This window comes from Alosa pseudoharengus, unplaced genomic scaffold (assembly GCF_046254945.1).
Source record: "Alosa pseudoharengus isolate Yale_2024_CS ecotype anadromous, Long Island Sound unplaced genomic scaffold, YU_APseudo_1.1 YU_APseudo_1.1_scf_10, whole genome shotgun sequence".
Classification (NCBI taxonomy): domain Eukaryota; kingdom Metazoa; phylum Chordata; class Actinopteri; order Clupeiformes; family Clupeidae; genus Alosa; species Alosa pseudoharengus.
Window position 1 is genome coordinate 9,104,169 of NW_027468565.1, and position 13,460 is coordinate 9,117,628.

The 13,460-nt window shown below is 46.4% G+C and overlaps 1 protein-coding gene across 1 annotated transcript in view; it reads left to right on the top strand.

Annotated features, from left to right (window-relative positions):
• The window catches only part of pik3c2a (phosphatidylinositol-4-phosphate 3-kinase, catalytic subunit type 2 alpha), a 38,964-nt gene that overhangs the window by 24,125 nt on the left and 1,379 nt on the right, over positions 1 to 13,460 (top strand). The window contains exons 12-32 of the mRNA XM_076262742.1: positions 358 to 480; positions 1,046 to 1,213; positions 2,185 to 2,293; positions 2,741 to 2,886; positions 4,835 to 5,023; positions 5,226 to 5,319; positions 5,637 to 5,731; positions 5,938 to 6,118; positions 6,574 to 6,678; positions 7,425 to 7,517; positions 8,224 to 8,353; positions 8,764 to 8,900; positions 9,264 to 9,433; positions 9,977 to 10,133; positions 10,424 to 10,533; positions 10,825 to 11,032; positions 11,316 to 11,440; positions 11,787 to 11,904; positions 12,081 to 12,162; positions 12,846 to 12,955; positions 13,303 to 13,428. Coding sequence (XP_076118857.1) covers positions 358 to 480; positions 1,046 to 1,213; positions 2,185 to 2,293; positions 2,741 to 2,886; positions 4,835 to 5,023; positions 5,226 to 5,319; positions 5,637 to 5,731; positions 5,938 to 6,118; positions 6,574 to 6,678; positions 7,425 to 7,517; positions 8,224 to 8,353; positions 8,764 to 8,900; positions 9,264 to 9,433; positions 9,977 to 10,133; positions 10,424 to 10,533; positions 10,825 to 11,032; positions 11,316 to 11,440; positions 11,787 to 11,904; positions 12,081 to 12,162; positions 12,846 to 12,955; positions 13,303 to 13,428 — 2,776 coding nt within the window. The remainder of the gene's footprint in view (positions 1 to 357; positions 481 to 1,045; positions 1,214 to 2,184; positions 2,294 to 2,740; positions 2,887 to 4,834; positions 5,024 to 5,225; positions 5,320 to 5,636; positions 5,732 to 5,937; positions 6,119 to 6,573; positions 6,679 to 7,424; positions 7,518 to 8,223; positions 8,354 to 8,763; positions 8,901 to 9,263; positions 9,434 to 9,976; positions 10,134 to 10,423; positions 10,534 to 10,824; positions 11,033 to 11,315; positions 11,441 to 11,786; positions 11,905 to 12,080; positions 12,163 to 12,845; positions 12,956 to 13,302; positions 13,429 to 13,460) is intronic.

A 13,460-nucleotide genomic window follows, 5' to 3' on the forward strand; every position in this document is an offset into this window, starting at 1 on the left:
AAATGTTTTTTTCCTTCTTTTTCCTTTCTTTTTTTAAAAAAAACAAGAGAGGGACGTGTGTTATTTTGTTATGCAAAGTATTCAAAGACTAGATTTCATTCCATTTTCCAGACTGAATATTTATTCCTAGGAAAACAGCAGAGGGGCTTTTATATGTTGTGCCCATCTGCTTTTTCCTTCTACCAATGCAGTGCATGCATGTGTGTGCCTCAAGGCTCTCTGATACCCTGCTGTTTTTCTTTTTGCCCCCTCCTACTGCTTTATTTGTATTTGTGTGGATGGATGGGTGCAGCTGCCATCTTGTTTTCCTCCTCTGTGTTTGCCAGTCACATTCCTTTCTTCTTCCTGTTTTTGCAGCTATGAAAAATACTACCTGATGTGTGCCCTAACTCACAACACCAGGAATCTCTTCAAGCCTGTGCAGTCCAAGAAAGTGGGGACCTACAAGAGCTTCTTCTACCACATCAAATGGGATGAGCTGTAAGTCCCTTCCGTCCGTACCGCGTCCACTTTTGATGACCTCGCTCTCGCTCATCCCTTACAAGTTATGTCTGTCACTGGGGTTTCCACTGGCAAGTTCCTGGGCTGTTGTGACCCGAGACTGACCCGGGTGTAAATGCTTCCATGTGTGTTGTATTCATCAGATTTGAAATGGAACAGAAATAAAGTAAATCATAGCTCAGAGTCAGTTGTAGGCTGTAATTTAGTCAGATCAACTGAACTGCCAGATCAACTGAACAACTCTGTGGCTTCTGGCTGTTTAATTGCCTGAGTTTTAATTCCAGCTAGACAGGGGAAAAGATGCTAAATATATCTTTTCTCCATCTTCAGTTAGTCATACACTGTTGTAATGATTAAAGAACACTGTAGCCAGCATTTCAACAGATGTCATGAGATCATTGAACTGGATGGGTACAGGGAAGTTTCCTGGTCATAGCTCACAGGGTACACCTGTATGTCCTGTGTTTGCTGTGCGCTGCTTTGAATAAACCCATCTGCTGTGTAAATGTAAATGTGAGTATGGCCTGCTGTTGTGCCTCCCCAGGATCAACTTCCCCATGGCGGTGGCGCTGCTGCCCCTGGAGGCCGTGCTGAGCCTGTCCCTGTACGGAGTGCCCAGCCAGAGCTCCAGCGGCTCGCCCGACTCCAACAAGCAGCGCAAGGGCGCCGAGCTGCTCGGGAAGGTCTCCATGCCACTGTTTGACTTCCAGAGGTAGTGTGTGTGTGTGTGTGTGTGTGTGTGTGTGTGTGTGTGTGTGTGTGTGTGTGTGTGTGTAGAGAAGAGAGGTGGAGGTCTTCATGCCACTGTTTGACTTCCAGAGGTTGTGTGTGTGTGTGTGTGACTATGTGTGTATGTAGAGAAGGGAGGTGGAGGCCTCCATGCTACTGTTCGACTTCCAGAGGTAATGAGTGTGTGTGTGTGAGTCGTAGCAGTGGTAATTGTTGTGTGTATGTTAAGGGGTTTCACACAAAGGTTGATGATGTTGATGTCAAAGGTCAGACAAGAGAGTGTCACACATAGTTGTTGTACTCTGGTGTGGTATGAGAGGTCTGTGTCTCAGCCATTCTCAGAGCGGACCCGGGAATGCCCCAATGTCACCCTCTGGCATCCGGAGGTCAGACAGAAGAAAGCCGCCCACATGGACCGTGTCCTCTGTGTCACCCGAGGAGTCCAACTGAGCCACTCAGAGTTGTGGTGTAGTGTGTTGCGCTGTTTGGGTAGTTTGATTGTCGTAGTGAAATTTTATAATGACCCGTCTTAATCAGGATGAAATAAAGCCTCCCCCACACATTGAGGGCATCCTGCCCACATTTTGCGTAATGCTGCACATTTGTGGGCTGTTTTTTGTTTTGGTATTGTGTTGAAGAATGCTAGTTGTGTTCAGCGTGCCACTGCTGCATGTTTGGAGTGAGTCACCTCAATGTTATTCCTCTCTGCTTACTGCACAAGTGTTTCCTCCAAAGAGTAGTAATTGTTTCAAGGAGTAAGACTAATTACTTGCGTGTGTGTGTGTGTGTGTGTGTGTGTGTGTGTGTGTGTGTGTGTGTGTGTGTGTGTGTGTGTGTGTGTGTGTGTGTGTGTGTGTGTGTGTGTGTGTGTGTGTGTGTGTGTGTGTGTGTGTGTGTGTGTGTGTGTGTGTGTGTGTGTGTGTGTGTGTGTGTGTGTGTGCGTATGTTCTTCAGGGTTCTGGCCCATGGAACCATGCTGCTGAACCTGTGTTGGTCCTCTGAGGAGTGTCTATCAGGACCTGCTGGCCGTAGGAGAAACCTGGCTGAGAGGATCATCCTGCAGGTACCCGCACACTAAAGCTAACTGCTACCAGACATCAGCGTTGAATAATTGGAGGAAGTCCATTTCAGAGTTGGCTGCCCATTGGTTGGTCATGTGGTTGGTCGTTTTGCATATCAACCTGACCTTGCCTTTCTCAGTAGGCAATACAGACTAACTAGGCCTGTTAAAATCCGGACATGAGAGGACAATGCTGGCTAGGCTGAAAATTACACTTGGTTTGGAAAAAAACCGAGCTTTTTTGATCATGGCTGGAACCATTCAGTTAAAATGTATGTGTCTGTATGTGTCTGTGTGTGTCTGTGTGTGTGTGTGTGTGTGTGTGTGTGTGTGTGTGTGTGTGTGTGTGTGTGTGTGTGTGTGTGTGTGTGTGTGTGTGTGTGTGTGTGTGTGTGTGTGTGTGTGTGTGTGTGTGTGTGTGTGTGTGTGTGTGTGTGTGTGTGTACGCAGGTGGATTTCCCCACACCCGCAGTGGATGTCCTGTATGTGGGTCCTCAGGAGGCCGGCGGTGGCAAACCCCCCCAGCCTCTAGAGGCTCTGGACTCTGACCTCCGGAGGAAGGTGGAGAAGCTCTGCTCCCGTGCATCCAACTTTGGGTATGTGCAGTAGGCCCGAGAAGATCCTCTTGTACCTAAAATGCAAACTTTGTGAAAACTTGTCTAGAGTGGGCAAACATTATAACAGTACTTGTGTTTGTGGGAGTTTGATTCCATTGAATGCCTTTCACCTCTAAAAACTTGATTTACCAAGAAGGCTTCATCGTGTACACAAACAGTAGAGTTAGCATAATGTTGAACCATAGCATGACCAGTGAATGGGCACTTTAGGATTTTAAGAAGTTGTGTTTCAAGTTATTCTTTTCAGTGCAGTTCAGTTTTTGAGATGAAGCGGAGTTGAAATGAATTCTATTTAACCAAAATTGCTCATTTACAAGGACCAAGAGATAATGTGGCTTTGTAGGCCATTCTTTGTCCTTATCACAGTGTGGAACACCGTAGGCTGAGTCCCGTGTGAAAGTCGAGTCTGCCCGTGCTTAAACAGAGAGTCTTTCATGCCTGGCCGTCTATTTCTCTCCTCCACTTTCCTGAAGGCCCTCCTGTTGTGTTCATAAATAGTTCCTTATCTCGTGTGATTCAGAAACCAGGCTTGGAGGGCATTTGTGTTTGTGGTTGAGGGACTCCCCCCTTCCCTTGACATCAAAGTGTCTATTATTCGCTGACCTGAAGGCCAAGTCTGAGCACAGTGTCAGTGTGAGACTAGGCACAGCACATGGGGAGGCCTCTGTATCTGCTGGGCTTTGTTACTGTAACAGATCAAAATGTCAGGGAAAGAAACATTTTGTTATTTGCATAATAATAAGCTCTCAGCACAAACACGGTCGCAAAAACATCACATTTTCCTCTTGTTGCTCTTGGCAAGTCAAAGCCTGAGTTTGTCCTCTTGGGTGTCACAAATCATCATATGGATTCAATGGGAAATATTGTCCCCATACATCTGCTAACATCCTTAGGGTGTGTTCTATACATCCACACACAAAGAGTCAATACATTTTCATACATTTCAAACAACCAAGACCAGCCCCAGTTGTCCTAAGTACTTCTGAGCAATATGCCCAAGTTCAGGCATCAGGAAAAGTGCTATAAATGCGAGTCCCAAATGAAACCCAAAGAGGGCACAGTGGTTCATCTCATTCACAGTGTGTTTTGTGTGAGGGCTGTTGGCACCACAGGTCCCTGTGCTGGACTGTTCACACACTCCCTCTCTTTCGATGCGGCAACAGGGCTCCGTGGGGCGGATCAGGGCCAGATCTGAGCCTGATGTGCCCTCGATCGGCTCCAGAGACCGCAGAGCTCTGTGTGTGAGTGATACGAGTCCGAGGGCGTCCCAGCAGACCAGCCCCTTTCTAAACTGCCAAACCAAAGGCAGAACAGGCAGGCTACTCGACCCTGTCCTCAGATAACACTGTACGTAGAGAAAAAGATGGAAAGAAAAGGGACTGACAGGAGACAGGGAAGTAGAGAGCGAATGGGAAAAAGCTTGTATACGTATTCTTAACTAAGCCTGTTTTAGGACTTGGTTCCAGCCACATCATCTGGGAGAGATTAGTTTCAGTTCATCTGGGTTCAGACAGGGGTGCCCAGTTGTTCCGTCTGAAGCTACTTTACACTCTCTGGGGTGGAATATTCAGGAGTTCTGTCAGGATTGATTTGTACTTTCATGCTTGTTGGAGAAGAACTCAGTGCTGTGTGGGTGTTGATGCAATGGTTAGCGACACCACTTCGTCAGCAGGCAGTCCAGTTTTGATTCCCAAATGTTGAGGTCCTTTGTAAGTCACTTTTTCTAATAGCATCTGCTACTGCATATGTGTTTCACCCTGTGGGTTACATCTAATATGCAGATGCTCCTGAAAGATCAGTTACATGTGGCTGAGGATTAACTGCCAGTATATTCAGTAAAGACCCTGATATGTTGTGGTGATTCTGAGATGGCCACAGGTTAAGATCAATGACCTTTGACCCCTGCGGTCCAACTCCCACCTTGCAGGTTGACGCGTGCGGATCGGCAGCTTCTGTGGGACCAGCGGCACTACTGCCAGGGCCTGGAGGGCTCTCTGCCCAAAGTGCTCGCTAGCGCCCCCAGCTGGGACTGGGGCAGCATGGCGGAGATCCACACCCTCCTCCACCACTGGCCTCCACTCAGCCCCGTATCTGCACTGGAGCTGCTGGATTCAAAGTACGACTCATGCACATGTGTACACACTGACATGCACAAGCTCTCTCTCTCCCTCCCTCCCTCCATCTGTCTCTCTCTCTCTCTCTTCTCTTCTCTTCTCTCTCCATCACTCACTCACAGTGGAACTTTCTGCAGCACTCTGAAGAGCTTTTATAGTTGCCTATGTTAGTGAGATTCAGCTGCTGCCCCTCTCCCTCTGCAGGTTTGCGGATACAGAAGTGCGGTCTGTGGCTGTCAGCTGGATCGAGAGCAGCAGTGATGACGAGCTTGCGGACTACCTGCCTCAGCTTGTGCAGGTACACACACACCTGATGCAGAATCCATGATGCCAAAAAGGAAGAAATGATTGAAACTAATTGTACATCTTAATTGTAAATTATTTGCGTGGTCAGTCAAGTTCGTAGAGCGTCGGTATAGTTTTGCTCTGACATGAGCTCTAAAGATGCACAACTTTTTTTGAGTATTAACTATAATCAGTAGCAAATTGTTATGCTCATCCAATCAGAGCACATGGAACTGGTTATATGGGTGCTTAGCAACACTGCGGAAAAAGTAGCTTCATGTGTAATCACCTTTAGATTGTGAGTGTGCTTACCTGTATCCTCTCCCTCAGGCTCTGAAATTTGAGAGTCACCTGAAGAATGCTTTGGTGATGTTTCTGCTGTCTCGTGCACAAGGGAACGTGAACATTGCACACTATCTTTATTGGTCAGTGCTGCAGCTTTGGGTCAACGCCATCTTTAATATACAGCTGTCTTTTTCCAAAAATTTAGACCTTGTAGATAAAACATTGATAATGCTTTATCAGCAGCATATTACAGTAATATTCAATAAGTTCCTGGAATAATGTATGTTGACTGTATGTATGTATGTATGTATGTCTGTTATTAAATGGTGTGTGTCTGGTGTGTCAGGCTGCTAAGGGACGCTGTCCAGGACCCAGCGTTTGGGCCGCGCTATGACCAGGTTCTGGGCGCGCTGCTGTGCCTGTGTGGGACTGGCCTGCGGTCGGAGCTGGACAAACAGACCCGGCTGGTCCGGCTGCTGGGGGATCTGGCAGAGAAGGTCCGACAAGCCAGCAGCTCCATCAGACAGGTCAGCATCCACAGGGCTGGAGTAGACCCACAAAATAGGCCATGAGTGTACTGTTGTTTCCTGTTCATGTTGTGCATGTGAAAACAAAATAGGAAATCCTGCTGTGGTTATCTGGTTATCTACCATTAGTCAAATCACTTGTAGAGTTTTTTTGCTGATAGTGGCTGTTGTCTGAACACTTGAATGACGAACAGTGCACCTGTCTATCTTGTACAGCAATGAAATAGAATGTGAGCCTAAATGAATGCAACTGTCAGTGCAGCATTGTATGTAAACGTGTGTGTGTGTGTGTGTGTGTGTGTGTGTGTGTGTGTGTGTGTGTGTGTGTGTGTGTGTGTGTGTGTGTGTGTGTGTGTGTGTGTGTGTGTGTGTGTGTGTGTGTGTGTGTGTGTGTGTGTGTGTGTGTGTGTGTGTGTGTGTGTGTGTGTGTTTTTGTGTGTGTTTCATCATTGCAGGCCGTCCTGCAAGAGGGCCTGGAGAGGGTGCAGTCATTCTTCCAGAGGCACAACTGCAGACTGCCCTTAAGCCCCAGCCTCGTGGCCAAGGAGCTCAACGTGAAGGTGAGACAGCTCCTAGTGCACAGCAGAGCTCAGCTCTCCTCTTCGGACAAGCCTGTCTTACGGATTGTTTGAAATGCATCATCACCAAACTGTTCATTTGATAGGATGTCTTTAATTGCCATGAAAATCCAGTTGTCCTGGACTTTTAACGTGGCTTTTAAACATGGGTAACTAATTAGCCAATCACCCCAGAGAGTGGCTGGCCAGTGATTTCTTCCCCTCCTGTCCGTAATCACAGAGAGGCCTTTGCATAGGAACTCATCTGTCATTAGTCAATCCCTTTTCCCTCTGCTTTACATTCATCATAGCCAGCAGTAGGCTGGAGCTTGTTCTGGACATCCAGGCTAGGCAGTGCCTAGTTAGTGAAAATGGCCCCCTTTTAGCCTCAGTGATTATGTCAGCCTTCTCCTGAGGATTCCTCCCTAAACACACTCCTTCCAAAAGGCTTCCCGGATAAACTTTCTCTCATTGTCTGGTTCCGGTTGTTCTGCCTGTGGGAACGTGAGAACCAGACTCCCACCAGCCCTCGATTTGTGTGTGTGTGTGTGTGTGTGTGTGTGTGTGTGTGTGTGTGTGTGTGTGTGTGTGTGTGTGTGTGTGTGTGTGTGTGTGTGTGTGTGTGTGTGTGTGTGTGTGTGTGTGTGTGTGTGTGTGTGTGTGTGTGTGTGTGTGTGTGTGTGTGTGTGTGTGTTTGTGTGTGTTTTGGAGACTGCAACAACAGCTTGTCCCTCTTGTCTCTAAAACAGGCCTGCTCTTTCTTCAACTCGAATGCTGTACCCCTGAAGGTCGCCCTGGTCAACGCGGATCCCCTCGGGGAGGAGCTTAATGTCATGTTTAAGGTGGGAACGTCCCCAGACAGGCCCAGGCCGTCATTGGCATTTCCATTTTCTAAGAATAGATCGTCTTAAAAGGAACAGCATGCGTCGCTTCAATAGGTTTGCCCACTGATGTTTCCATTTAGCGGAGTTTCCATTGTCGCTTCAGCTATTTGTGGCAGAATAAACAAGTTTGATTTATTATTAGACTGGAGTTGGCAGCCATCTTATGCTGGGACACATTTGCCATATTTTTTTTTAAATATATTTTTCGTTTTGTTTTTTAAGAAAAATGTTTTCATGATGTTCCTGAGATATTTCTGTTCTTGTGTCAGTGCTGAACCGGACCACCCTAATCCCCAGTGGGAGCTTCTCAGTAGTCTGTCTCATAGTCAATAGTGTGCCATCTGGTGGCAGAGGACAGAACTTAGCAGTCAGTTACAATTTGAATCCTGTTCATTTATTATTATTCATTAAACAGAAAATGTGTGGCACTTAGTCATTCACATAGAGTGGAAGTGGAGTGATGAAACCTCCCGCAGAGAATGTGATGCACTTATGGCATAAAGAATGGCATAGACATTAGAAAATGCATACAAGTCAAATGAATGTACTTTGTGTATTTTTGTTGTGACTATATAGGCCTCAGATTCGTGTGAGTCTGAATATTTGTGTGTGTGTGTGTGTGTGTGTGTGTGTGTGTGTGTGTGTGTGTGCTGGGGGGGTTCAGGTTGGTGAGGACTTGCGTCAGGACATGTTGGCGCTGCAGATGATCCGCATCATGGACCGCATCTGGCTGCAGGAGGGGCTGGACCTGCGCATTGTCAACTTCAAGTGCATCTCCACGGGCAAAGACAAAGGTGCTGCTCCACTGCAGAGGCCATACAGCACACACACACTACACATACTGTACATGAACATACATGAACATTGGCCTTACTGCACACAGACTACATATTCATGGGCTTCATCATCTAGGTGCTTGGTTTTATACACCTGTGGAAAGGGACCTGATTAAACTCATGAATACCACACAAAGATTGCATAGCAAACACAAAACACTCAGTATGCAGAAAGACACAGATATCAGATCACAGTTGGGACAATCAAACCAAACAAAACAGGCAAACTACTTTGTGCTACATCTGCAATAACTATCTAAAGCATACAATCTGCCCAAATCTAATACATATAATTTTACCCAAATCTCACAATCTATGGTGAACGCATACAGGGCTTATTCTGACTGCAATCTGGTTTGTTTCCCCAGGTATGGTGGAGCTGGTCCCCTCCTCGGACACGCTAAGGAAGATTCAGGTGGAGTACGGCGTGACCGGTTCCTTCAAGGACAAGCCCATAGCAGAGTGGCTACGCAAGTACAACCCAGCGGAGGACGAGTATGAGAAGGTAACAGCTAACAGCGGACGTGCAACTGAAGTGTTCCGTTCGTGGAGCGTACAAATAGTTTTCACTGTTTTTGAATGTGTGCAGCACTCTCATGTCAGGGGTAGTCAGTCCCATTAATTATAGTGTGTAACCCCTTAGATCCTTGAGCTGGGATCTGTGCGAAATATGAAATACCTTTATTATATATAGAAACTACAGGGCTTAAAGTTCTCAGGCACTGTGTCTGAATTATTATAATAATAATGACAATTCTGTAATGGCCTTGAACATTTCTTTCAGGCACAGATATTTTACTTGCCAATCAGTATGATTTGATCGCTTAACCTTTATTTTTCTCTCTCTCTCTCTCTCTCTCTCTGCCAGGCCTCAGAGAACTTCATCTACTCGTGTGCCGGCTGCTGTGTGGCCACCTACCTGCTGGGCATCTGCGATCGCCACAACGACAACATCATGCTCCGGACCACAGGACACATGTTCCACATTGACTTTGGCAAGTTCCTGGGCCACGCACAGATGATCGGAAGCTTCAAAAGGTGAGACGCTCCGCTCCTCTGCCCCAGGCCCGTGGCCTCCGCTTCCTCTCTAGCTGTGTAGCTACAGCCTGGAGTTAAGGATGTGTACAGAAATGGCCAGGGCTATATACGGTAACTGACTAGGGACCGTGAGCATAGGGGAAGTGCATTCCAGTGCATCGTTGTTGCGTGCGTGTGCTGTTCTGTAGTCCTGAGGGCATTTGTAATGAAATGAGTAGCACAGCCTGCAGCAATGCTTCATGCAGTGCCCTAAGGGAGACGTGTAGGATAGGCTAGTGTTGATTTGAGTTATTAAAGATTCGTCATTTTCATTCATCTTTCAGATTGTTTTTTTTATTATTATCAGTTTTCTTCTTTTCTGATTTTTTTCTGATTTTTTCTTATTCCAAATGCACATTTATATTGTTATTCCGGTAGTTAGTTAGTTTTGCATTGTTCATTGTAGTTTTTATTTGGTTAACTATAATCACCCTTGTGTAGAGAACCACAAAAGGCTTAGCCAATGTCAATCCTCCAGCTTGACCTTTTCCTTTCTGTGCTTAGGGACCGCGCCCCGTTCGTGCTGACCTCTGACATGGCGTACGTGATCAACGGAGGGGAGAGGCCCACCAGCCGCTTCCAGCTGTTTGTGGACCTGTGCTGCCAGGCCTACAACCTGATCCGCAAGCACTCCGGCCTCTTCCTCAACCTGCTCTCCCTGGTAATCCCACACTTTGCGGCCATCTCCTATTGCTGATCTACTCGGAGGGCGGGGGACCTAAACGTGTTTGGAGCAGCGTTAGTGAGCGTTTTTGGTTACAGTGGCTAAAACTGGCGATAAGTTCGGAATGGGGCGTCGTACAGAATTTAGAGTGTTCAGAACATTCAACACAGATTAACTAGAGAATCCAAAAAATGTTTTTCTTGGACTGTATTTGTGTTTTTGGCTCTACTTCAATGTGTCTGTGTGTCTGTGTGTCTTTGTGTGTCTGTGTGTGTGTCGTGTGTTAGATGATGCAGTCTGGCCTGCCAGAGCTGACCGGGAACCAGGACCTGAAGTATGTGTACGATGCCCTGCAGCCTCAGACCACTGAGGCAGAGGCCACAATCTTCTTCACCAGGTACCACACACAGGCCACCTCGCAGCCTCAAGAACAGTACACACACGCATACATGCACACACGCAAACACGCACCAATACAGTATGCACTTAAATAGGCATTGATGCCACCATTAATAATTTCCCATTAAGATGTAGATGATTGCTATAAATGCTAGTGACAATTACAGGAGGTTAATTGTTGTACTCGCATGCTCTGAAGAAGACCCACTACTTTTGATTTTTACTTTCTCTCTTTCTCCCCCCCCCCCTCTCTCTCTCTTTCTCTCTCTCTCTGTCTTGCACCCCTCAGGTTGATTGAGTCAAGTCTGGGGAGTGTGGCCACCAAGTTTAACTTCTTCATCCACAACCTGGCCCAGCTGCGTTTCTCTGGGCTGCCCTCCAACGACGAGCCCATCTTGTCCTTCTCCCCACGCACCTACACGCTCAAACAGGACGGACGCATTAGGGACGCCTCCATCTTCTCCTTCCAGAAGAGATACAATCCCGACAAGCACTACGTCAGTTTCCTCTCTGTCAAGTGTTGAATCCATAGTTAATTAGCTGTCATTATGTATTTTTCCAGGATCGTCTATATGTATTTTATTTCCATAGATATATGGATATATAGATATAAGAAATCTATCATGAAAATCATCTATCATGAAAATCATCTTCAAAGTATAGAAGCTCAAATTGAGAATGGCAGTGATCTACCTGTCAATAACAAATCATTTGCAATTGGAGAGTGACGTTCTAAACAAATGGATCTAACAATCATCTGTGCCCCCTCCCCCCATGCAGACATATGTGGTGCGAATCCTCAGGGAGGGCCAGAGTGAACCTCATTTTATCTTCCGCACTTTCGACGAATTCCAGGAGCTGCACAACAAGCTGACCATTCTCTTCCCTCTGTGGAAGCTCCCAGGGTATGTGTCACTCTAGTGCCACCTACAGCCACGTACTGTACTGTACACTGTACTGCTCAAACTACAGGCTTGCAGAACAAGATCTATTAGTCCCTGACTGGACATAAGACCCCCAAACAGTACAATCAGTGGGTTTGGACTTGGACTAGTATAAAAATTCATACAGCACAAAAGACCCCAAGTAGAACACACTTTGTACTTGAGTTATTGTGTAATCCAAGTATTGGACATTTTGGGGGGAAATTATGTGTGCGCACACACACACACACACACACACACACACACACACACACACACACTGTTAGTGTTACGAAACGGCTCTGACTTCCCTTTCCCTGACATGCAGGTTTCCCAATAAGATGGTTCTGGGGCGCACCCACATCAAGGACGTGGCGTCCAAGCGGAAACGGGAGCTGAACAGCTATGTGCACAACCTGATGAGGAGCTCGACCGAGGTCACACAGGTGGGATAGCATAGCATAGCTGCATGGCATACTTATAGCACATAGCTATATAACATGTTTTACTGTACTCAAACAAATAAAGCTGTTCAAAAAAAAAAAAGATTTTTCTAAATTTATACTGTATAGTTTATTATCACCGACAGACTGAGTGCTTCTTTCATGTTCTGTCTCTCCAGTGTGATCTCGTCTACACATTCTTCCACCCTATTGCAAGGGACGACAGAACTGAGGGCTTGGAGTCTGTGCCCAAAGCACCAGGTGTGTGAGCTTTCCTCATTCATCCTTCAAGGCACAACTTAGAAGTGTCCACCTTTAAGAAATTCAAGATATCTATTGACAGTGCAAGGGAGAATAGGACTATTTTTGCACATTTCATTCCTGGAGGCCTGGCTTGATTTTTACTGTCAGAGAGACAGATTGGTCCAATATGGTTTGACTCTGAGGAAGACGCAGTGCGTCGAAACGGCAGTTGATTGTGCACCACAATAAAAAAGTTAGAAAGTTTTTTGAGTGCTCCGGTCATCCCTGGGTTTAGCTTCTTTGAAGTGGCCCAGCCAGTCTCTCTGACCCTTTGGTCCTGGACTGTGAGCACCGAAAAGGCTTGAGCGCAAGTGACACCCGTCTTACTTGATTTTTACTGTGTTCTAGTGTTCATTAAAACACTAGTGGAGTGCTCTGAAGTGTGTTTACTGTAACTTGTGTATTTATGCATTATACATACGTAAGAAAGTCGTATGTGTATATATTTGGTATGCATGTTCATTGTGTGTGTGTGTGTGTGTGTGTGTGTGTGTGTGTGTGTGTGTGTGTGTGTGTGTGTGTGTGTGTGTGTGTGTGTGTGTGTGTGTGTGTGTGTGTGTGTGTGTGTGTGTGTGTGTGTGTGTGTGTGTGTGTGTGTGTGTGTGTGTGTGTGTGTGTGTGTGTGTGTGTGTGTTCTACAGAGCCACCTCCCCTGAGCCCTGTGTCAGGTCGTGTGGAGGGAGAGGTGAAACTCTCCGTGTCCTACAGGAACAGCACTCTCTTCATCATGGTCATGCACATTAAAGACCTGGTGAGCAAACGCCACACACATCCCATTCTATGCAGCCATCTGTCAGGCTCATGCACATAACATAGCCCATTCACATACTCCATATGTGAGAACTTCTGTTATCTATCTGTTACAGAAGCAGACAATATATTAAGCTGTGTTGCCTGTCGTATGTCACATGCTACGTCTGTTGTGGTCTTTGAGAGTGAGACCGTACTGTGTCACACATGGTCTAATCCATCAGCCATCCATGAGCACATCACTCTCTCTTTAGATCAATAGTCTAATTTGTTATTCAAAGATATCAACAGTTATCTGAATGCCCACCACCCCCACCCCCATCCTGTGTCCCCTGTCTTTTGTCTCAGATGTCAGATGAGGGGGCAGACCCCAACCCCTATGTGAAGACCTACTTGCTCCCAGACCCTCACAAAACCTCCAAGCGCAAAACCAAGATTGCCAGGAAAACCAGGAATCCCACTTACAATGAGATGGTAGGCAAAAACTCGAATTCGAATTTCATGGC